This window comes from Lithobates pipiens, unplaced genomic scaffold (assembly GCF_037356315.1).
Source record: "Lithobates pipiens isolate NorthernLeopardFrog02 unplaced genomic scaffold, aLitPip1_a1.2 Scaffold_8, whole genome shotgun sequence".
In the NCBI taxonomy this organism is placed as follows: Eukaryota; Metazoa; Chordata; class Amphibia; order Anura; family Ranidae; genus Lithobates; species Lithobates pipiens.
The window spans coordinates 33,052,951-33,076,123 of NW_027507903.1; the positions used below are offsets into that span (position 1 = coordinate 33,052,951).

Consider the following 23,173-nt stretch of genomic DNA (forward strand, 5'->3'; position numbering starts at 1 on the left):
TAACTTGCTGCACATTTGCACTGGCAAGTTGTACACTTGCAGAGCACTTCAAGCACAAGTTCTAGTTGATACTTTTCAAAATTCGTAGCAAATTTGCATGGTAAGTCTCTAGCATAAGCAAAGTTGCAGTGGTGAGTCTACAGCAAGAGCTCTGCCGGTTTACAGCATACAAATACAGCCACAGTGACCCCCTGTGGTGGGATGACTATTGCACAACATAACTGAACCAGAACTTACAGCAGACTTGCAGAATGTTTGCGAAGAAAGTTGATCCGGAGTCATGCAATGCAGACTTGCTGCAATTGTGCAACAAACTTGTGAAGCCTGGCAAGTCTAGCAATAGCTTAGCAATTAAATTTTAAACTAAGATCCCTTTCACACTGAGGCGTCGGCGGTAAAGCGCCACTATTTTTAGCGGTGCTTTACCATAGTTTTTGCAGAGGTATTGGATCGCTAGCGGGGCTCTTTTAATCCCCACTAGCGGCTGAAAAAGGGTTAAAACCACCTGCAAAAGAGCAGATTTGCCGGCAGTTCAGGGACACTGCCCATTCATTTCAATGGGCAGGTGTGGTGGAGGAGTGGTGTATACACCGCTCCAAAGATGCTGCTTGCAGGAGTTTTTTCAACATCCTGCCAGCGCATCGCCTCAGTGTGAAAGCCCTCGGCCTTTCACACTGAGACTACAGGGGAGCCATTTTTCAAGCGCTTTACAGGCGCTATTTTTAGGCCAAAAGCACCTGAAAAACGCCTCAGTGTGAAAGGGGTCTTACAGCACAATTACTTGCTATCTGGGATTGCACAGGAGGTGTCTTCGCTACCTTGCACACATGGTGCATGGGATGCCTATGGCTGCAGTGGGCACAGGTTTGCTTTGAGAAGGCATCTGATGCAGCTTCATCCACAGTTTGACAGAGGTTGAATATGGACCTATGCAAATAGGCTTCCACATTTAAACAACACGATAATCAGTGCTCAATCTAACCTTGATCCGTTCCCTTTTTCAAACAGTGTACTGTCCGTTCTAAAGTCAAACCAAAAAAATGGTGCCTTTATCAAGCAGCATACCCCAAAGCTCCTCATCCTCATGCATGGCAGGAACCTATCTATTTTCTGTGCATAGAAGCATACCTCCCAACTTTTTGAAATGGGAATAACGGACACCTATCAGCAAAAGTATGCAGGCATAAGACACACCTCTTGCCATGCCCCCTTAAAGAGGAAGTAAACCCTGATGGGTTTACTTCCTCTTTGTCTCCCTGCTATGGCAAATGCATCAGATAGTAGCCCATTATGTCTCATTTACTTGACACAGGAGCCAGCGATGTCACCACTGTCCCCTGAAGTACAGAGCATCCATCTTCTTCTGGGTATTGTTACTCCGGCCACTCACAGTGCTGAAAGCAGCACGGACGTCACTCCCGCGCATGCGCACGGGAGCCACCACTAACGGCATATCACCCTTAGCAGCGGCATGCCCAGTGTGCCTGTGCGCCACTGTCGCTGCCTGTATTTTTGTAAATATCTCTTTTTGTAAATATAGGAGATATTTCTTGGACCTACAGGTAAGCCTTAATCTAGGCTTACCTGTAGGTCAAAGTGGTTTGTAAGGGTTTACAACGACTTTAAAGGAGAATTGTACAAAAAAACAAGATTGGTTAAACCCACAAGTGCTTTTTTTTTACAACTACTATTCCTAAATATTGGCTTTTGGAATTTTACAAATGCAGCAATTTAGAAATTGCATGAAAGGTTTAGCGCTGGGAAAAACTTTTTGATAGATTAAAAAATGCATTTTATATACAACTATATAGATCAGACCAAAATGAGGGACATATGAGGAAGAATGAGGGATAGAGGGATATTGTTACAAATCACGGACAGTCCCTCAAAATCAGGGACAGTTGGGAGCTATGCTCAATCTAACCTCTACTTTCTATCTGGGATTGCACAGGAGGTATCTTCACTACCGTGCCCACGTGGTGCATGGGATGCCTTTGACTGCAGTAGGCACAGGTTTGCTTTGAGAAGGCATCTGATGCAGCTTCATCCACTGTTTGACAACCTAGGTTGAATATGGACCTACTGTAAACAACTAACAATTTAAACAACAGGATAATCAGTGCTCAATCTAACCTTGATCCGTTCCCTTTTTCAAACACTGTACTGTCCGTTCTAAAGTTAAACCAAAAAATTGGTCGCTTTATCAAGCAGCATACCCCATAGCTCCTCATCTTTGTGCATGGCAGGAACCTATCTATTGTTTCCTGGGCTTAGGAGTGTGGTACTTTTACTCACAGTTGACCTTGTTGAAAGGTTCCCCACGCTCAGGGCTTTTTTTCTCAAACACTAGGGGGAATCAACCACGTCCCCTAAAACCCCTCCACCCACACACACCCTTAAAATCACATCAAATAGTGGGTGTGTTCAGTCAAATTTCACGGACAGTAGTAGGGTCTTAAAGGAGCATTAAATACCAGGATTACATTACACAGAGTGCACAGTTCAGGGAGGTTACACGCACAGTGCAGAGCTGTAATTTGTAAACACAGAAACTGGACTTCTGTGTTAAAGAGGAAGTAAACTCTCCCACTCTGATGCTTCTCTTCATTTAGTCCCTTAAAATAAGTAATTATCAGACTATAGCCACTGTAATCCAGCCCAAATCGCATATTACTTACTGTTTAAAGAAACTTTGAAAAACTTGTTTCTAGGGGTTAGGCAGCGCCATCTTAAGTATTGTTTTCTGAGTCCACAGTGGACTGTATTTCCGCCCTTACATTGAGCACTTCCTGTACTGTTAACCAAGCCTCCTTCTCAATCCAACGTTTCTATGGGAACCCTGCTTCCCTGTTCATAGCTGACTTGTTTTATTTCATAGTATTTAGTTGTGCCGATGTCTAATGTTTCCCTTTGTCAGTCTTATCAGCTTCAGCTGATAAGACTGCAGTAATGGCCAGGTTTACATTGTATGTCATGTCACATGGTCACATGGTGTGTAGAAGGAAGCTCTGAATGAGTCTGAAGTCTCCTGGGAGTTAAGTGTTGTGCTGTAGGAAGTCCTGATAACAGATAGATAAGACATAGAGAGTGTGCCATAAATCAGGGGAGATCTGGGCATGCTCAGTGACTTCATTCTAAAGAACAAAAAGGATTACAACAATACTAAGCAAGTAAGAAGATATCTACAAGCAGTGCTCATTAGGGTTTTTTATGCTGATTTACATGGGGCAAAGTTGTGGGGGAGGGTTTACAACCACTTTAACAAGTGATTGTGGTGAGCAGGGACCAAAGTTTCTGAGCCAGAGGTGGTGGTGGAGCTCCACCAAGTTCCCCCTGAAAAAGAGCCCTGCCCATGCTGTATAGAGGTGCAGATAAAGTCATCTTAGGCCCATTTTAGCCCTGGAGAACCTAAACTCCAACAACAATGACAAAGTGACACCTGCAAACCTGTTTGGCATACCTTTGTTAATAAAGGGTGTCAAGATCAAAATGAAAATGTTTTCAGATCAATGTACCTTTTTTTCTTTTAGTCGGTACTGGTATTTTAGAGGAACATTCAAAGCTAATAATATGCAGATTAATGCCCTCAGATCAGTTTGTTCTCATGCGGTGTAATATTTTAGAATCTGCCATTGAAGTGAAAAGTAATGCAGTCCATCCAGCTTACAGATGAAGTCATTCTTCGGGAGTTTCATTTGTATATGTTACAGCTTCTCTTTAGAATTTGTCTTCCTCTATCACATCAACCTCCCCAGAACATCTGTACCTACAGTGTGATTTTCAAGCCTGCATATCCGCAGAGAGAAGGGTTCACTGCTCTCTGCTTTTACACTTTAATTCATCATATTTGCTTTAGCAGAGGCTGTAATGAAAAGTGCATTATATTGTCACAAAGCAGGCTGCCTAAGCTGTTAAACCTGCTTGAAAAGAACATAAATCCAAGATGGTTATCGTAGCAAGCACCAATCCATTTCTTACGTAAATGTCTATAAAATTTATATTAACTGCATTTTCCTTAAATCTGTCTTAATATCTTATCAACATTGTTCTGGCAACTGAAAGAAAGAAAAAAAAGAGTGAAAAACAAATAGGAAGACATTTCAAGCAATGTATATACAGATGAATGTTTTCACTTTATTTTAATTAAAATCCTGTATGCCATCCTATATGATAAAACATATTTGATGTTCTCGCATGCTTTAACTAAGCCATGAATTCTCATCTACCCTGCATCGTGAATTGCTGCAGTCATAATTGTGGCATAAACCATAATATCCTTTTTTTTTTTTTTTTAACAGATCGTATTATTCACTGGTTCCTGATTTACTGCATGACTGTGCTCCATAGCAGTGGTCTATCATTTTACAGGAGCAAACAGTTGTCATTGTGTTATCATTTATTTAGAATCTATAGGACAAGGCTATTCAGTTGGTCCTGATGTGTACATGAAAATATTCTAGAAAAAAAGTACACAATATTACCAAGAGTATTGGGATATATGAACTTTAACCACTTCAGCCCCGGAAAGATTTACCCCCTTCCTGACCAGGCTATTTTTTGAGATACGGCACTGCGTCCCTTTAACCTCCCTAGCGGTGATCCCGAGTCTGGCTCGGGCTGGGATTTCAGTACCATGAGCGGTAACCCCGAGCCAGACTCGGGATCGCATCGCTGGATACAGGGAGGATACAGGGAGAGGTTACTTACCTTGTCCCCTGGATCCAGCGATGTCCTCCACGCTGTGTGTGCAAGCCGTCCTCCGCTCGATTCACACAGTGCCCGAGTGCCACCGAGCTTTGTTCCCTGCGACGTTACGACGCACGGGAGCGGAGATCGGCGCCAAATTCAAAAAAGTAAAAACACACAATACACATACAGAATTGTAATCTTACAGATTACAGTACTGTATAAAAAAAATACACATCCCCTTTGTCCCTAGTGGTCTGTCCAGTGCCCTGCATGCACTTTTATATTATAAATACTGTTTTTTTCTGCCTGGAATTTGGAAATTGTCCATAGCAACCAAAAACTGTCCCTTTATGTCAAAAGTGATTTTAGACCAACTAGAAAACAGTGATAATAAATTATAATCGCTTGCAGAATTGAGCGATAGCGATTTGTGGGGAGATCTGTCATCAAACACTAAATCTAATGACAGCGACAATTCTGCAAATTAGCAAATTTCTGTGTTTTTGGATTTGATCACATTATTGAATAATTTTTATTATTATTTATTATATTATAAACTTTATCATACCCGGGATGTCTGCTAGACTCTGGTTTGAACAGATTTAAGAGTTATTCCTAAGAATTGCAGGCCTGCAATATAAAATGCTAAATTTCCATGCAAAATAATTGTACCGCTTTCAGCACCTAAAATCAGAACTAATCATACCACCAGGGGGGTTAACTGACAATTGCACGGCCATGCGACGTTGCACCCAAACAAAATTGACGTCCTTTTTTTCACACAAATAGACCTTTCTTTTGGTGGTATTTGATCACGCTTATATAATGCGACCTGACACAACTTTTAGTACAGCGGAAAGCCTCCATCCCTAATACGTGTTCAACATTTAAAAAGAAAGAGAGGGAAATGGGACTTTGAATGAGGCATGTCACTGAATGGATACTTTAATTAAAATTGTTTATTAAGTACAAATCACATCATGAAAAGTGTCAATCTGGGATACAGGACACAATTTACTATGGTACAATTATTTAAATACATTTGTTTAAATATACAGTTATTCTACAGAATATAATACATAATTAACAATGCAAATGCATAGACACACTCATCCATTCAAAAAATCAATAAACATAAGCAATAGCTCATGGTAAGCCAAGCTGGTCTGGGCATCAGTTAGATATATACTCGACACACGTTTCATGGCTCCTGCCAATCATCAGGAGTAAAAATGGTCTGAAATTAAATCAAGAATATCTATAAATATGGGATAACCTTTAAACGGAGAACCATCTCTAAAGAAAAGGGGGGGTGCTATAACTTGCTATCCGGCCCAAAGGTGATACCCAACCTATGTCCAGGGGATGCAGAGGACAGGAATAACGATCTCCCCTGGGGCCGAGGTGAGGAATCGCATCCAGATCAAGGATAGCAGCTGGGTAAAAACCAGGTGACCATGTCATGACCATATATGTCCGGTGTATGCTTACCAGGCCATACTGTTCTGCAGAAATATAGATGCAACAACAGATGAGCCCACTTCCATGAGCCATGGGTGGGCTCATCTGTTGTTGGGGGGTGATGGGACATTTCTCTGACCCCGGGGTCAAAGTTCCCAAATTTATTACTATATTGCTCCTGTTCATGCATGCCAGTGTCCCACACTGGATAGATCGATCCTGACGAAGCAGTGCTCAGACATTCACCGTTCTGACACCTTCACCATAAATCAGATGGTGGCTTATCATATCACCATCCATCTTCCTTACTCAGGAAGACCATTCAGCACTTATTGGGATCTCTGATCCTCAGGTGGAAATCCGGAAATGTTCCCCTGCCAACCTCACTGTGTTCCCCTTAATGGCGGTGATCTGCGATTTTTATCAGGACTGCGACATTATGGCGGAACATATCGGACACTTTTGACACCATTTTGGGACCATTGTCATTTATACAGCGATCAGTGCTATAAAATGCTTTTACTGTAAAAATGTCACTGGCAGGGAAGGGGTTAACACTAGGGGCAATCAAGGGGTTAACTGTGTTCCCTGCTACATGTTTCTAACTGAAGGGGGAGGGGACTGACTAGAGGAAGTCAGAAAGAATGTTTGGGAGTCAGGACCCTACCCAAGACTCACCAAGGGAGAGAGGCAAGCGGACTATTTCAGTACAAGTAAAGAAAATATATATACAAAGCAAATTAAAACCAAGTTAACAAAGTTTATTCATACAAAATATAAAAAGTATACACATAGGAGCTAAAAAGCTACACAGATGACATGATGTTTTCGGCTAGTTTCGCAGGTTTACCGCTTCCTCAGGAAATACATCTGTGAACAGAAAGTACAATAATATACAGAAATTAAATTATATATATATATTAATAATAATTGTATACCAAATATATAGGGCAGCTTACCCATACCTCAGTGCATGCAAGGTATATGACCCAGCAAAACCCCCCGCAGTGATTGGGAAGGATATATATAGAGGGAGTCACCAGGCAGCTAGCGTCTAGATGAGGTAAAAAATGCATAATGGTATAGTATCAGGCAAACAATCAAAGATGCTCACAAAGGGTGAAGAAAAGTGAAAAGACAAGGAATTGAGATGATAATATATATATATATATATATATATATATATATATATATATATATATATATATATATATATATATATAGTAAAGTATAGTGAATGTAGAATCCAGCATGTGTGTACTGGGATAAAAAGGAGAATAGTGCCCAAAATGTGCACAGAAAATAAAACAAAAGTAAAATTAATAAAGAGTTGCAGAACAGGATTGGCATTTACCTGAACAATATAAAGATTATATGAGGGACCCAGAGCTAGAAGCCTGTTTAAATCAACACACATGTGCGTGAGTCAAGACAAGGGGGAAAAATGACTGGAGTGCTGGTTGCACACGCTCTAAGCCATAGGGGATATTGCAATATTGAAGATGAAATCCAATGTCTGGAAAAATAAAAAAAAATAAAAAAAAATAAAAAAAATAACAAACAGACTTAAAAAATGTTCAAAAAATTGTGAGCTAGATCGCAGTCCTCTGTCAGAGGAATGCGGTCAGAACAACCAGCACTTAATAGACAGAATAGATCAACTTACTTGTAATAACAAACAACAAGGCTTCTCTGGGTCCTCCGCTGGCTGTGTGATCGGCGTAGCCTGCTCACTGTATATATATATATCCTTCAAACCTGTGATGCAAGCATGGCGCCAAAATTGGCGCCCAATAGCATCACAGGGTCAAGGGTTGGATGATGGTACATATATAACTGTTTGCACATTATTATACTTGTTATGAGGCCTATTCAATTTGACTAGAGGAAGTGACGGATCGTGGATTCTAGCTAATAGGAACACACAATCTGTCATTCCTCTCAGAACAGGGATTTGTGTGTTTACACACACACACTCTTCCGTGTTCTGTTCCTCGTGCTCGTGATCACTCATGGCCGGTGGTCATCGTGACCATTGGCCATGAGCAGCGGCACCCCTGCAGTGCAGCAAGCGCACCTGCTATCCCAATCCCACAAGCAGACAGATAGCTACGACTTCCCATCAGACCCTGAGAGAAGAATGGTATACCATGGCTGCATTGGGACAAATTTATATTGGGGAGGGGGGGGGATTGATTTTTGTCTTGCCTAAGGCAGCATAAAACTAAAATACACCACTGGGCACCATAACTCTTACCATAACTCTTTCCATAGGGGAAGAATTACTCTACCAACATGTGAAATTTGAATGACCTACGTAAATTGAGAAAACAATTATGCCCACTTTTGCATTACTTTCAGTACAGCCCTTGTATATATTGCAAAATTAAGTAAAAATGGACAGTTCAGTTCCATCCTACGTCAAATGCCTCGGTGATACCCTTGCTGTTTTTATTTTTTGCTAGAAATAAACATAATAGTGTTGATAGATTCCATGTTTAATCTGTGATGTGCATGCAGCAAGCTTTGATTTTTATGCTAGGAGACATCCTTCTTTTTTTCTTCATAGAGAAATTTACAGGAGGATACAAGTATAGATTAGTCTGAGAAACTCTCCTAATACAAGTTGTTTCTCCAGGTCTACTATTAAAAGTAACAAGTAAAATCAATAAATAACTGAAAATAAAATACTTGAAAAATGAAAAAAACAATGGAAGGAAAGTGTTCTCAGATCTTATTAATTTAACACAAAATTCCTAAGTGTGTGTAAAGTTAAACTTGATCTATTTACTTCTCTGATTTTCCATGTCCTTATATGAACCTACAAAGGAAAATGGCTAAAAAATAAAATAGAAACATGATAACAATTGGATCATGGTCATGCATACCTTGTACTATTCTAAATATCTTGGAAACCTTAAGCCTCGTACACACGGTTCAAATGTTGGCAGGGGATTGTCTGTTGACAGACTGTTGTCCTAAATTTTTACCGTTAGTACGCTCCTTTAGACAATTGTTTTCCAATTTTCGGCCAACAAATGTTGGATGCCAGGCTACTAAATTTTCGGCGGACAGCGGCTCCTCCACATCTGATTTCCTAAATTCTTAACGTTAGTACACTTCCTTAGACAATTGTTTTCCAATTTTCAGCCAACAAATGTTGGATGGCAGGCTAGTAAATTTTCGGCAGACAATGGCTCCACATCTGATTTTTACAGGCTAGTAAATTTTTGGTGGACAACGGCTCCAAGTTTTTTTTTCCGTATGGTCAGTACACAAATCCATCACACAAAAGTCGAAAGTACAAACACACATGCTCGGAATCAATGCTCACCAAACACTAAATTAGCAGAAGGGGCCCAAAGGGTGGCACTCAAAAGCTGAAATTCCTCGTAGTACGTCACTACGTTTGTGTTTGTGGCACGACAATTGTGTAACGTTGTATGCAAGACAAGAACCTGATACATGCCCTTTTGACAAAAATCAAACGCTTGATTGTCCAACAATCGCATCGTGTGTATGAGGCTTTAGAAATGGAAAACAGTGCAAAAGTATAATCACAAAGGGGGATTTACTAGAACTGGAGTACTCAGAATCTGGTGTAGCTGTGCATGGTATCCAATCAGCTTCTTAGGCTGGCTATACATTGTACCCTTTTCTTGTACGATTTACCAAAATCACATAATATGAGGTCAAACCTAAACACTTTCAATTTGTATGCAGACAGGCTCTTGTGCTACGAAGTTGAAGGTAAATCTAAAGGAAATTGAAGAAGAAAATTGTGTAATTGTCTAAACTTCAGCCTTTTCAATTAAGCTTTGGCAATAAAACATGGAAGCTGATTGGTTTCTATGCACAGCTGCACCAGATTTTGCAATCTCTCATTTTAGTAAATAACCTCAATGTTTTAATTACTTCCTGGAATAAGCTACACAAATAAGACGGATTTACTAAACTGTAACTCACGGTGTGATTCAGAGTGGGTAGTGCAAAAGTTCTCTTGCTGGCAAGAATATGCACGCCTGGTCTTGCATTCCTACCTGTTCATTTGTGTGGGTAAACATAACCATCTTTAGTGAACAGTGTGTAGGATGTAGATTAAATCCAACCAGGGTTGTTTAGGTGGACTTTTGCCACGTACACATGACTGAATTGTCCGGCGGACTAGTCCGACAAACAATCCGGCAAACAATCCACCAGACTTTCTAAGGAACGGACTTGGCCACACACGGACACTCCAAAAGTCTGGCGATTTCTAACGCGATGACGTACAGCACGTACAACGGGACTAGAAAAAGGAAGTTCAATAGCCAGTAGCCAATAGCTTCCTTCTCGTACTTGCTTCTGAGCATGCATCATTCTTAGTCCGCAGGACAAATTTTGAGTCAAAACTACTTTCTAAATCCGTCGGACTTTACAATGAAAAAGTCCGCTGGAGCCCACACACAATCGAATTGTCTGGCGTAATGCGGTCCGGTAGACTAAGTCCGCCGGACAATTTGGTCGTGTGTACGCGGCATTTGTCACAAAGCAGAAATCTCATAGAAAGTCCTACCCCCCTTCTCACTTGCCACATACTAGTTCCAGTGAATAATTGTGAATCATGTGAGTCAGTGTTACGTGTTTACCTTTTATTTAGAATCTCCTTGATTAACAAATTATTCAAAATGTAAAATGAATGCAGAACATGGCATAGGATGATCATCAACAATAAAGTTTGGAATGGGAAATGGTAGTATTCCCGTGGGCTACTTCTGACCTATCCACACACCCCAACAATACTTGGTAAAAGAACTGATTGGTGAGCTGAGATGGATATCTCTGGCTTGTGGTCTCTTTGGTTTTCCTAAAGGCTCTGGGAGTATATGAACATGCATGTACAACCAATGTGACAACACTAATGTAGAAGTAATCTAGAAAATACAAAAAGTATTATTCCTATGATGGAAGAACAGCACATTGTTAGAAATAGTCATTTATGACCATAGGGATATACATGGCCCATAGACTCTAGCCAAGATACACATGAATATTGTTGCCTAAAATAGGAGGCCTAGTTTTGACCTTTTTAAAACAGAGCTATGTAATAGTACTCACTAATCATTTTTTTTAAACAAATATACTTTTATTCCTCTGCCATATCAGACAGTAGTCTATTATTATTATTACTGTTATCATTATACAGGATTTATATATTGCCAAGAGTTAATGCAGCGCTTTACATTAAAAAAATGAAAACAGTTACAATACAATAAAATACAAGAGGGTTAAGAGGTCCTTGCTCATCAGATCTTATAATCGAAAAATAGATATAGGAATACTTGTGGGATTTTTAAGGTGCATTCACTAATAAATTGATACAAACGGGTATATTAAAAAGTGTACATTTTATTTGAGCAGCGATTAAAAAAACAAAACAATTCTGCAGCAAGTATAAAGGGTGCAATCCTTATGGGTGTAGCAAATTTGATGGAGTCCCCAACATGTTTCACCCTCAATCTGGGCTTCCTCAGGGCATGCTGTCCACTTAGAGCACAAGCCTTCTAGTAAAGAGAAATATATAGATAATAGTATAGAAAAATATATAAATACAAAACACTTTTGAACACCTACAGCAAAAAATACAGCAACAGCAAAAGACACATAAACCAATGAGTTTAGCATCTATAAACTGGAATGATAAAATTGGCTAAAACAATCTGATATACATAGGTGTGCCGGATTTTCCTGGGCACACCCTAATCATGCTGTGCCAATTCCCCCTGCTTCTTGGTGCCACCTGTCTCCTCCCTGCAGTGCTGCCAGTTTCCCTCCTATCCTTTACTACCAGCTGCTGCGGGGATGTTTCAGGATGGAAAGCGGGGGAAGGGACCGGCAAATATTTCACTTACCGATCCCTTTATTTTTTGAATAAACATAGTGAGTGATCACTCCTGTGTTCATTCTTAACTGAAGCATAGTACATATTTACATAGCTATATAGTTGGTAAGGTTGTATAAACATAATAGTCCATCCAGCTCAACCTGTGTTGGTGTGTGTGTGTATGCCTGTAAAACACAGAAAAAGGATACGCCACTCAGCACAAGGCATTTCCCATTAGTTTCCTGTCCAGTGAAACTGAGACTGCAGAGCGGGGACTGGGGGAACTCGGTCCCAAGTGCCTGTCTCTGTCTCAAAAGTGAGACATCAGGGGTCTGTTTTGACCCTTGATATTACACCACAATCTCCCAATGGGGCTGCTAAGAAAATTGTTAAAAAAAATAAAGAAAATTATATTGTAAAAAATATATTAAAAAATAAAATAAAACAAAATGGCTGACACTGTCCAATGCCCTACTGACACCAATCTCTGCTCTACTGACACTGTCCACTGCTCTGCTGATATACACACATGTGTTTGTGCTATGGGGGTGCATATCCTAATCCAAAAGGCTTGCGGTCCGGTTAGCAGCCATAACCACAATGGAGGAAATCCGACCTCCTTCTCATCACCTCCTCATCTGACTTATAGAGAGACCTTGCAAGTAATAGGCTGATACTAAAGAGCTTGACTGTTGCTATCTTCCTGATGAAGCATGGGCCCGTGAAACGTGTCAAAGTCACAGCAAGCAATTAATCATCCAAGGCTGATGAGGATGAAAAGTGATGACATATTAGTCTCTCACATACTTGATATGTTTATGTGCAATGCTGTTGTATTTTCCAAATACCATATATATTGTTTTAACAATTGTAGAATAAACTATTGATTTTTTATACTAAGATGTGGTACCTTTAAAGTTGCAATAGTTAGGTCTTTTTGCTTATATACAGTAAAAGTGGAAAAAAGCTAGGGTATACTTGATGCCTACAGAAATAGCCTATATAATAATATAATATAATAGACTTTTTCCCTGCATTTTCAAACTGAGTTTAGAAAAATGAAAGATAGTACATGGTTGTCTTGGACAATACAGCCACTATCCCTTTCCTGCACTTTTTAGAATTTAGGCAAAAGTAAACTGTGTTGGAATGTGTCCATCGATTCTTTGTTTTGCATTTTTAGGAATAAAATCTTTGAAGATATCCAGCGACATTTGAACACTGCTGGACTCCTTAACCGAGTTGTGTTTGACTTGGACAACCCAAGGTATATTTATTGCTTCCTTACTTTCTAATGTCTTCTTTTACATGCTTCTATTGAGGAAATTTAGCTTGGTTTTCTTTAACAATACCATCGCCTCCACTTTTTGTCCTAGATGCACTGCCACCTTATTCTGGCTTTATGTTGTTCTATCTGTGTGATTGTGAATTAAGTTCAAATTAATGAAGTGGAATTCATAAAGAGTGTTGCAGACATTCTTTAGAATTCTGTTGCTCCTCCGCACAATAAATTCCAATGTGGGTGACAGATTCATGTACCTATAAGGAACAGATACTTGAATCTCTCGCATGAAGAGGGGTGGCACTATGCTTATGCTTAGAGTGTCCATCCCCAGACCCATTTACTTGCTGGCAGGTAGATTCCCTTGCTTACAGCTTAAAGTAAACAAAGAAGAGGGAATGCTGGTGACATAATTGTCCAAATATGGCCATTGCCATATTAAGGTAATAACATCAGCCATCACCCCCAAGCCGGCAGGGGGAATCTCCTGGCTGCCAGCCAAATTAGGCAGGAGACAAGTCATCTGCTGCTATGATGCCAGTGGCTGCCAACTTCATAGCAACTAGGGAGCCCTATGCGGAAAGCTGCAATTTTCATGACAGCTTCCCAGGCGAAAATGACCCACTCTGAGCACTGGCGCCTATCTGTACTCCAACTCAGAGATGGTCTTATTTACCCCGAGTTTGCCTATCTACAAATTGGTGGTGATTGCCTATCTGCGAACTGGTGGTGATTCAGCCATAGCAACAGATTCTAAAAGGCACATTAAGAAGGTGCAGCTCATAAAACTTGAATATCTTCAAAAAGTTGATTTATTTCAGTAATTCAATTTAAAATGTGAAACTCATATATTTTTGTATAGAAGCGTTACACACAGAATGATATATTTCAAGCATTTCTTTCTTTAAATTTTGATGATTATGGCTTACAGCTAGTGAAAACCCGAAATTCAGTAACTCAGAAAATTTGAATATTACATAAGATCAATAAAAATAAATTATTTTTAATACAGGAAGGTTGCATGTACAGAAAAGCATGTCCATGTACACTTCCTGGCGGGCTCTGCACTTGGTTCATGCGAACACGCCTGAGCTCATCCCTAGTCTTGAGATGGAGGTGGTCAGCCTATGGCATTGCTGAAGTGTTATGGAAGCCCATATTTCTTTGATAGTGACCTTCAGATTATTTGCATTGTTGGGTTTGGTGTCTCTCATCTTATTGACAATACCCCACAGATTCCCTATTGGGTTTAGGTCAGGTGAGTTTGCTGGCCAATCAAGGACAGTGATACCAGGATCATTAAACCAGGTATTGGTACTTCTGGCAGTGTGGGCAGGTGCCAAGTCCTACAGGAAAATTAAATCGGCATCTCCATAAAGCTGGAAGCATGAAGTGCGCTAGAATTTCCTGGTAGAGGGCTACACTGATATTGGACTTGATAAAACACAGTGGACAAACAACAGCAGATGACATGGCTCCCCAAAGCATCACTGACTGTGGAAACTTCCCACTGGACCTCATGCAACTTGGATTCTGTGTCTTTCCATTCTTCCTCCAGACTAAGGGACTTCAATTTCCAAATTAAATGCACACTTTTGCAATGTCCGTGATGATTTGGGGAGCCATGTCATCTGCTGGTGTTGGCCCATTGTGTTTTTTTTCAAGCCAAAATTTGCACAGCCCTCTACCAGCAAATGCTAAAGGATTTCATGCTTCAGTCTGCTGACCAGCTTTATAGAGATGCGGATTTCATTTTCCAGCAGGACTTGACACCTGCCCACAATGCCAAAAGTACCAATACTTATTATTATTATTCACGATTTATATAGTGTTGACAGTTTACTACGCGCTTTACAATGTAGAGGGGGAACAGCACAATTACAAGACAATACAGAAGGGACTGGAGGGCCATGCTCGTAGAGCTTACATTCTAATGGAAGGGAGTGGTGGTACAAAAGGTAATAGGTGCAGGAAATTATTTGATGGGGTTGTTAGCTGGTTGTGGGATAGGCTTCCCTGAATAAGTGAGTTTTCAGGGATCTCCTTAAGGTGGACAGGTTAGGGGCTGGTTTAATGATCCTTGTATCACTGTGCTTGATTGGCCAGCAAACTCACCTGACCTAAACCCAATAGAGAATCTGTGGGGAACTGACAAGAGGAAGATAAGAAACACCAGACTCAACAATGCTGATGAGCTGAGGGCCATTATCAAAGAAACCTGGACTTACATAACATCTCCGAAGTGCCACAGGCTGATCGCCTCCAATCCATATCGCATTGATGCAGTAATTCTTGCAAAAGGAGTCCTGACCAAGTATTGAGTGCATACTATACCTACTGTACATGGACATACTTTTCAGTATACCAACATTTCTGTATTAAAAATCCTTTTTTTTATTGGTCTTATGTAACATTCTCATTTTCTGAAATTATGAATTTTGGGTTTTCACTAGCTGTAAGCCATAATCATCAAAATTAAAAGAAAAAAATGTTTGAAATATATCACTACACATCTATGTAAAATATAAGTTTCACTTGTTTGAACTGAATTACTGAAGTAAATAAAATTTTTATTGATATTCTACTTTTATGAGAGGTGTTTATGTGTAGGAACGTTTTGAAAAACTGTCACAGGGCTTTCCTAAATTAGGTGCAGTCCATTTTAATGGGGCCATACTGCAAGAAAAATGTTGTTGAAAATATGATATCTACAAACGTGGGAGTAAATGAATATGGCCTGGTTCACACCTATGCATTTTTTAGTGCTTTTTCAGTTTTACAGAAACACACTACAGGCCATTCAACATGGTTACCTATGGATGTAGTTCACATCTGTGCATGTTATGGAAAGGGCCAAAGACTTTTTTCTGGTTTTTGGTTCCATAGACTTTAATGGATCAAAAGTGTGTATTGGAAAACGCAAAATGTACCTGGAATATGCAAACGGCAACCTGCATAGGTGTGAACCAGGACTAAAATTAGAACTTTGCATGTTTCACACAGCTGTCTTTTATTCACCTTTAAGATTTGATTTTATGTTTTCAGCATTGCAGAAGGTTGTGAAGAGATGAACTGTTTGAAGTTCTTTTCCAAATTTGAATCTGGGAATCTTAAAAAAGCTATACAAGTGCGCGAGTAAGTATCTGACCTAAGTTTTTGGGGTGAAGAATATTTTCACGGGAACCATCAAAAGCAATAATTTTTTACTCATTTTATCTCAGCATGTAGAAAAATATTTTTTGAAACTCATACACTCTAATCCACAGGTGTCAAACTGGCGGCCCTCCAGCTGTTGTAGAACTACAAGTCCCATGAGGCATTGCAAGGCTGACAGTTACAAGCATGACTCTCACGAGCAATGGCATGATGGGTATTGTAGTTCCGTCACAGCTGGAGGGTCGCCAGTTTGACAACCTTGCTTAACCTATCCCAAACATGTAAACCTACAGTGGATCAAAACCCTCCTATGCTTTTCAGCCAAGGAACCCTCTTAGCTTCTGTTTGATCTGCAACTGCCATGGTGCTGCACATGTGATTATTATTATATACAGTATTTATATAGCGCCAACAGTTTACACAGTACTTTATAACTTCAGGGTAGACAGTACAAATACAATACACTTTAATACAGTAGGAATCAGAGGGCTCCGCCCCTTGGAGTTTCCAATCAGTTATGACACCAGCCATTTAATGGTTGATAGTTTGGTTGACAGCACAATCAGATGTGAGAGTTAGCATTCCTGGCAGAGGAACCTAAACTATTCCAAACATGTGACCTGAACTTAAAGTGGTTGTAAACCCCATTCATGAAATTTGACCTAAGCACACATATCTGTAGTGTTTACTTATCTCTCTCCAAAGTTCTAAGTGCCGTTGCTGTCTGCTGCTCAATTCCTCTGTTATAAGCAGAGTCACTTCTGACAAATTCTCTGACACACGAGATAACAGCAGGTGAAAATTTGTGTCGGGGGGGGGAAGTTTGAAGGTAGATTAGCAGAGAGCTGGTCTATTTTTAGTACAGCTCTGCATGTTCCTTCGCTCCTCTGCCTATGTGGAGGGGGGGGGGGGAGTGTGCCTTTCCTCCAATCAGCTCTCACACAGTGTAAGCCTAGACTCTACACCCACTGCTGGAAGAGAAAGAAATATTCATGTTCTGCACTTTCCAAAGAATGTAGAAAGCTGAAGACAGCAGTTATACAAGTAAAACCTATGTAGGGAGATTTGTTTCATCTATGTGCATCATCTGAGACTGTTCACTTCACTGGGTATAGGAGAGGGTTTACAACCACTTAAAGGGCTCATTCACACCATATGTGTATGAAAACCGATGGGAACAGATGGGAAAACCATGCAGATTTCACTTGCAGAGACAACAGTTTCACATCAGTTTTCATGCATGTGGACATCAGTTTTTATGCATGTTGACCTCAGTTTTCATGCACATCAGTTATGTTCCCTATTCACATCAATGTTGATGTCATTTCATTTCTTTTTTCCCGTGCAGAAAACGGAATACATGTTGCAAATTCCTGTGCAGAACAAAATCCACATGGTGTGGGGTGAACAGGGCACATAGAGTACCATTGTTTTTTTTTTAGCCCTTGCAGAACGCATGCAGAAAAATGTCTATGCACCATAGTATGAACAAGGCCTAACTGTCACATACTGTACCTAGGACCACTGGTAAAGTGTACAGGTGGCGCGATCACAGGAGTGTCACCAGTGTCTACTAGTTCTTGTTAGTGGCTGGTATGTATAGATAATCTGAACCTCAGTAGAGTAAAGCTGAGCAGCAGAAGGTCAGTAAAGACTGGCCAGGTGGATGATCAGTTGAGATTGTCTGGGCAGCAGATGATCAGCAAAGTCATGCAAGTTGGGTTGGTAACTCATGGTCGGATTTGGTGTAATCATGAAGGCAGAAGCATAGTCGTAATTCAGGCTGGAGTTGGTAATGGATGAGCAGACCAGGAACAGAAGCAGCAGGCAGAAGCATAGTACAGATGCAAGCCTGGGTCATTACAGGCAGATATCAGGAGTAGTTAAGGCAGGCTGTATTGATATTGGATAGTCAGATACAGAGTTACAGATAGCCGGTTTCACAGGAACACTTTAAACAAATTTAGCACTCTACTAGGATAGGATGCTAGGTAAATCTAGTTTGTGGCTCCTTCTTGAATAGGGATGAGCTGGGTGTTCGAGTCAAACGTATGTTCGACTCGAACACCGGCTGTTCGCCCGTTCAGCGAAGCCAGAACTTTGTGCGCCGTTCGCGCCATATTCATGTGGTGCTCACAGCCCACAATGCACTGCGCCAACGCAGTGCATTGCTGGCTGATGATTGGCCAAGCATGCACTGTGACCCGGATGCTTGGCCAATCACACTGCCGGCATTGAGGAGAGACATAATTGGCCACAGGCAGGATGCAGCCTTGCGTAGTGTGTTGTGGCATTCAGAGAGATAGGATAGGCAGGGACAGTCTTCTTTTCTTGTGATTGAACGTAGTGCAGTTAGAGTTGGTGTATTGTGCCTCCTGCACAGTATACACTTGAAGCTACCCCAAATTGCTGGTGTTGTTCTGTTTCTATACCGCAGGCATCTGCAGCAGTTACAGTGAGTGTATTGGGCCTCCTGCACCGTAAACACCTGAAGCTACCCCCAATTGCTGGTGTTGTTCTGTTTCTATACCACAGGCATCTGCAGCAGTTACAGTGGGTATATTATGCCTCCTGCACTGTACACACCTGAAGCTACCCCCAATTGCTAGTGTTGTTCTGTTTCTATACCACAGGCAGCTACAGCAGTTAGAGTTGGTGTATTATGCCTTCTGTACAGTATACACCTGAAGCTCCCCAAATTTCTGGTGTTGCTCTGTTCCTATACCACAGGCAGCTGCAGCAGTTAGAGTCGGTGTATTGTGCCTCCTGCACAGTATACAACTGAGGCTACCCCCAATTGCTGATGCTGTTCTGTTTCTATACCACAGGCATCTGCAGCAGTTACAGTGGGTGTGTTGGGCCTCCTGCACAGTATACACCTGAAGCTACCCCCAATTGCTAGTGTTGTTCTGTTCCTATACCACAGGCAGCTGCAGGAGTTACAGTGGGTGTATTGGGCCTCCTGCACAGTATACACCTGAAGTTACCCCCAATTGCTGGTGTTTTTCCCATTTTATACCACAGGCATCTGCAGCAGTTACAGTCGGTGTATTGTGCCACCTGCACAGTATACACCTGAAGCTACCCTCAATTGCTGGTGTTGTTCTGTTCCTATACCACAGGCAGCTGCAGGAGTTACAGTGGGTGTATTGGGCCTCCTGCACAGTATACACCTGAAGCTACCCCCAATTGCTGGTGTTTTTCCCATTTTATACCACAGGCATCTGCAGCAGTTACAGTCGGTGTATTGTGCCACCTGCACAGTATACACCTGAAGTTACCCCCAATTACTGGTGTTGTTCTGTTCCTATACCACAGGCAGCTGCAGGAGTTACAGTGGGTGTATTGGGCCTCCTGCACAGTATACACCTGAAGCTACCCCCAATTGCTGGCGTTGTTCCGTTTCTATACCACAGGCACCTGGAGCAGTTACAGTTGGTGTATTGTGCCACCTGCACAGTATACACCTGAAGCTACTCCCAATTGCTAGTGTTGTTCTGTTCCTATACCACAGGCAGCTGCAGCAGTTACAGTGGGTGTATTTGGCCTCCTGCATAGTATACACCTGAAGCTACCCCCAATTGCTGGTGTTCTCATCTCCCTGCAGGCCATTAGTATATCTGGAAGGCCAACAAGGAGAGGCAGACAGTCACAAGCCAATAAAAGAGGGAAAGCAGGCTCTGTGTCTAGAGGCAACAGTGCTGGTTGTGGATGCGTTGCATCGTCATCAGCACGTGGCCATGGTACACGCTTGTCCTTATTTTCATCAGCTGGACGCGTTGAGCGGCAACATCCCGAAGACTTGGTAGAGTGGATGACTTGGTGGATGACCAAGGATGACCATCCTCCTCATCCTCTCTCACCCAGGCTCAGGGTACTGGCAAAGCAGCTGCCAATGCGTCCTCTTCCCTTGTTTTAATGTCATCAGTCACTTCTTCCCTAGACCCACCATGTCCTTCTGAGGAGTCCCCCGAACTATTTGAGCACAGTGTTGGGTACATGCTTCAGGAGGATGCCCAGCATTTTGAAGGCTCTTATGATGATACCGTAGTAGTGTGACCCAGAGAGAGGGGATTCTCAAGGAAAGCAATCTGGCAGTCATGTTCCACCAGCTGCAGCATAATGCCAGGTTTGCTCCAATGATGAAGAGGGAGGGGATGATGAGGTAGGATGCCCTCCGGGGGCCAGCTTAAGAGCAGCACACCGACTGAATCACACCGCAGAGCTCCGCCTGTGCAGGGCACTGCCTCTGCACGTTATTCCAAAAGTTCTTTGGTGTGGGCTTTTTTTGAGACGAGTGCATCAGATCGCACTGCTGCTATTTGCAACATATGTCTCAAGCGTATCTCACGTGGCCAAAACATCATCTGCTTGGGCATCAGATGCTTGACTAGACATATGTTGACCTGCAGCTCATTGGCAAGCGTACCTTAAAGACCCACACCAAAGAACAAAGCGGACCTCTCCTTGCTCCTCATCAGCTGGGATCTCCAACCCCACTATACCTTCAGTCCTCTCTGAAACCTGCACTGAGAGGAATGAAGGTGTAGAATTAGGTGTGGCACAGCCAAGTACTTGCGGGCACTCTGCTAGCAGTACACTGATGTCTGATTTTACCAGGCAAATTTCCCTGCCCCAGCTGCTGGATCATCGAAAAAATTTAACTCCCAGCCATCCACATGCCCAACGGTTGAATACTAGCTTGGCTAAATTGCTAGCACTTCAACTGCTGCCTTTTCAGTTGGTAGACTTGGCCCCCTTCCGTGAGTTTGTGCAATGTGTGGTTCCTCAGTGGCAGGTTCCCAAATTACACTTTTTCTCATGGAAGGAGATTCCGGCTCTCTACCGGCATGTGGAAGGCAATGTCCATGCCTCGCTGGACAGGTTGGTCAGCCGTAAGGTGCATATTACCGCTGACTCATAGTCCAGCAGGCATGTACAGGGACATTACCTATCTTTCACGGCGCATTGGGTCACTCTTATGGCAGCTGGGAAGGATGCAGGACAAGGTGCAGTAGTGTTGGAGGTTGTTCCGCCACCACGCCTCCAAAATTCTACTACTGGTTGTGACACACTCCTCTCCTCCACCCCTCCTCTTCTTCTTCCTCCATGGCCTCTTCCTGTGCTTTGCCCTCGGAACCAGCGGTGCTCTGTAGGCGTTCAAGTGGCTACGCAAGTACGCAGGCAAGAAGATGCCATGTCGTGCTTGCGCTGGTGTGCTTGGGTTTCAAGAGCCACACTGGGGCAGATATTTTTGTCAGCCCTGCAGGGGCAGGCTGAGAGGTGGTTGACCCCACACCAGCTTAAGCCAGGAATGCTGGTTTGTGACAATGGCACCAACCTCCTCTCTGCCCTCTGACAGGGACAACTGACCCATGTGTCCTGTGTGGCTCATGTCCTTAACATTGTGGTGAAGAGGTTCTTGGGCAGGTACCCGGGCTTACAGGATGTCCTCAGGCAGGCCAGGAAAGTATGTGTGCATTTTCGCCGGTCATATAATGCCAGTGCTTGGCTGGCTGAGCTCCAAAAGGAGTTTAACCTGCCCAAGAACCACCTTATATGTGACATGCCCACCATGTGGAACTCAACGTTGGCCATGCTGCAGCGGCTGCACACACAGCAGAGGAGTACCTGTGCTACTACGGCCCCAGGACAGGGTCAGGGGAGCTCGCCAGTGGGGCATGATCAGGGATGCATGCACTGTCCTGTCACCATTTGAGGCCACGAGGATGGTGAGCAGTGACAGTGCATGGATCAGTGACACTGTACCTCTTGTCCACCTGTTGGAGCATACACTGCGTGGAATAATGGACAGGGCACTTGAGGCAGAACAGAGGCAGGAAGAGGAGGACTTCCTTGCCTCTCAAGGCCCCCTTTATCCAGACAGTGTTCCTGCTGTCCTGCCGATCACACAGGAAGAGGAGGAGGAGGAGGAGGATTGTGTCAGCATGGAGGTGGAGCCTGGCACTCAGCAGCAGCAGTCTTTTAGGAATGATTTACAGTCCCAAGAAACCCGTGGACTTGTACGTAGCTGGGAGGAGGTGGCTGCGGATCATGTCGTCCTTAGTGACCCAGAGGACTCTGAACCGAATGCCTCAGCTAACCTACGCTGCATGGCCTCCCTGATCCTCCAAAGCTTGCGGAAGGATCCTTGTAGTCTTCGAATCAAGGAGAGGGATCATTACTGGCTGGCAACTCTCTTTGATCCACGGTACAAGGGTAAGGTTGCAGACCTTATCTTGCCGTTGCAGAGGGAGCAGAGGATAAGACATCTCCGGGACGCCTTGCAGAGAGGTCTGTACAATGTGTTCCCAGAGACTGGGAGGTTACAAACTCCTGGTCCCGGACAACGTGTTGCTGAGGCTTCGGTCAGTCACAGAAGGAGTGGTGGAGAAGGTGGCCATCTGACCGCTGTGTTCAGACAATTTTTTAGTCCTCAGCCCCAAGGTTTGATCGGTTCCAGCAACCATCACCAGCGTCTGATTTACATGTGGCAGGAATACCTAGAGGCAAGGTCAGACTTTGGACACCTTTCCCACCGAAAATCCTCTGGGTTACTGGGTCTTAAGGATGGATCACTGGCCAGAGCTTGCATAGTATGCAATTGAGCTACTGGCCTGTCCTGCATCCAGTGTTCTTTCGGAATGCATATTCTGTGCTGCTGGTGGCTTTGTAACCGATCACAGGGTGCACCTGTCCACCGACTCGGTTGATTGACTGAC

General features: G+C 42.6%; 1 protein-coding gene across 1 annotated transcript in view; it reads left to right on the forward strand.

The window, feature by feature from the left end:
• The window catches only part of AGBL1 (AGBL carboxypeptidase 1), a 1,055,086-nt gene that overhangs the window by 345,465 nt on the left and 686,448 nt on the right, over nucleotides 1-23,173 (forward strand). Inside the window, exons 12-13 of the mRNA XM_077473970.1 lie at nucleotides 13,197-13,280; nucleotides 16,341-16,430. Of these exons, the coding sequence (XP_077330096.1) occupies nucleotides 13,197-13,280; nucleotides 16,341-16,430 (174 nt within the window). The remainder of the gene's footprint in view (nucleotides 1-13,196; nucleotides 13,281-16,340; nucleotides 16,431-23,173) is intronic.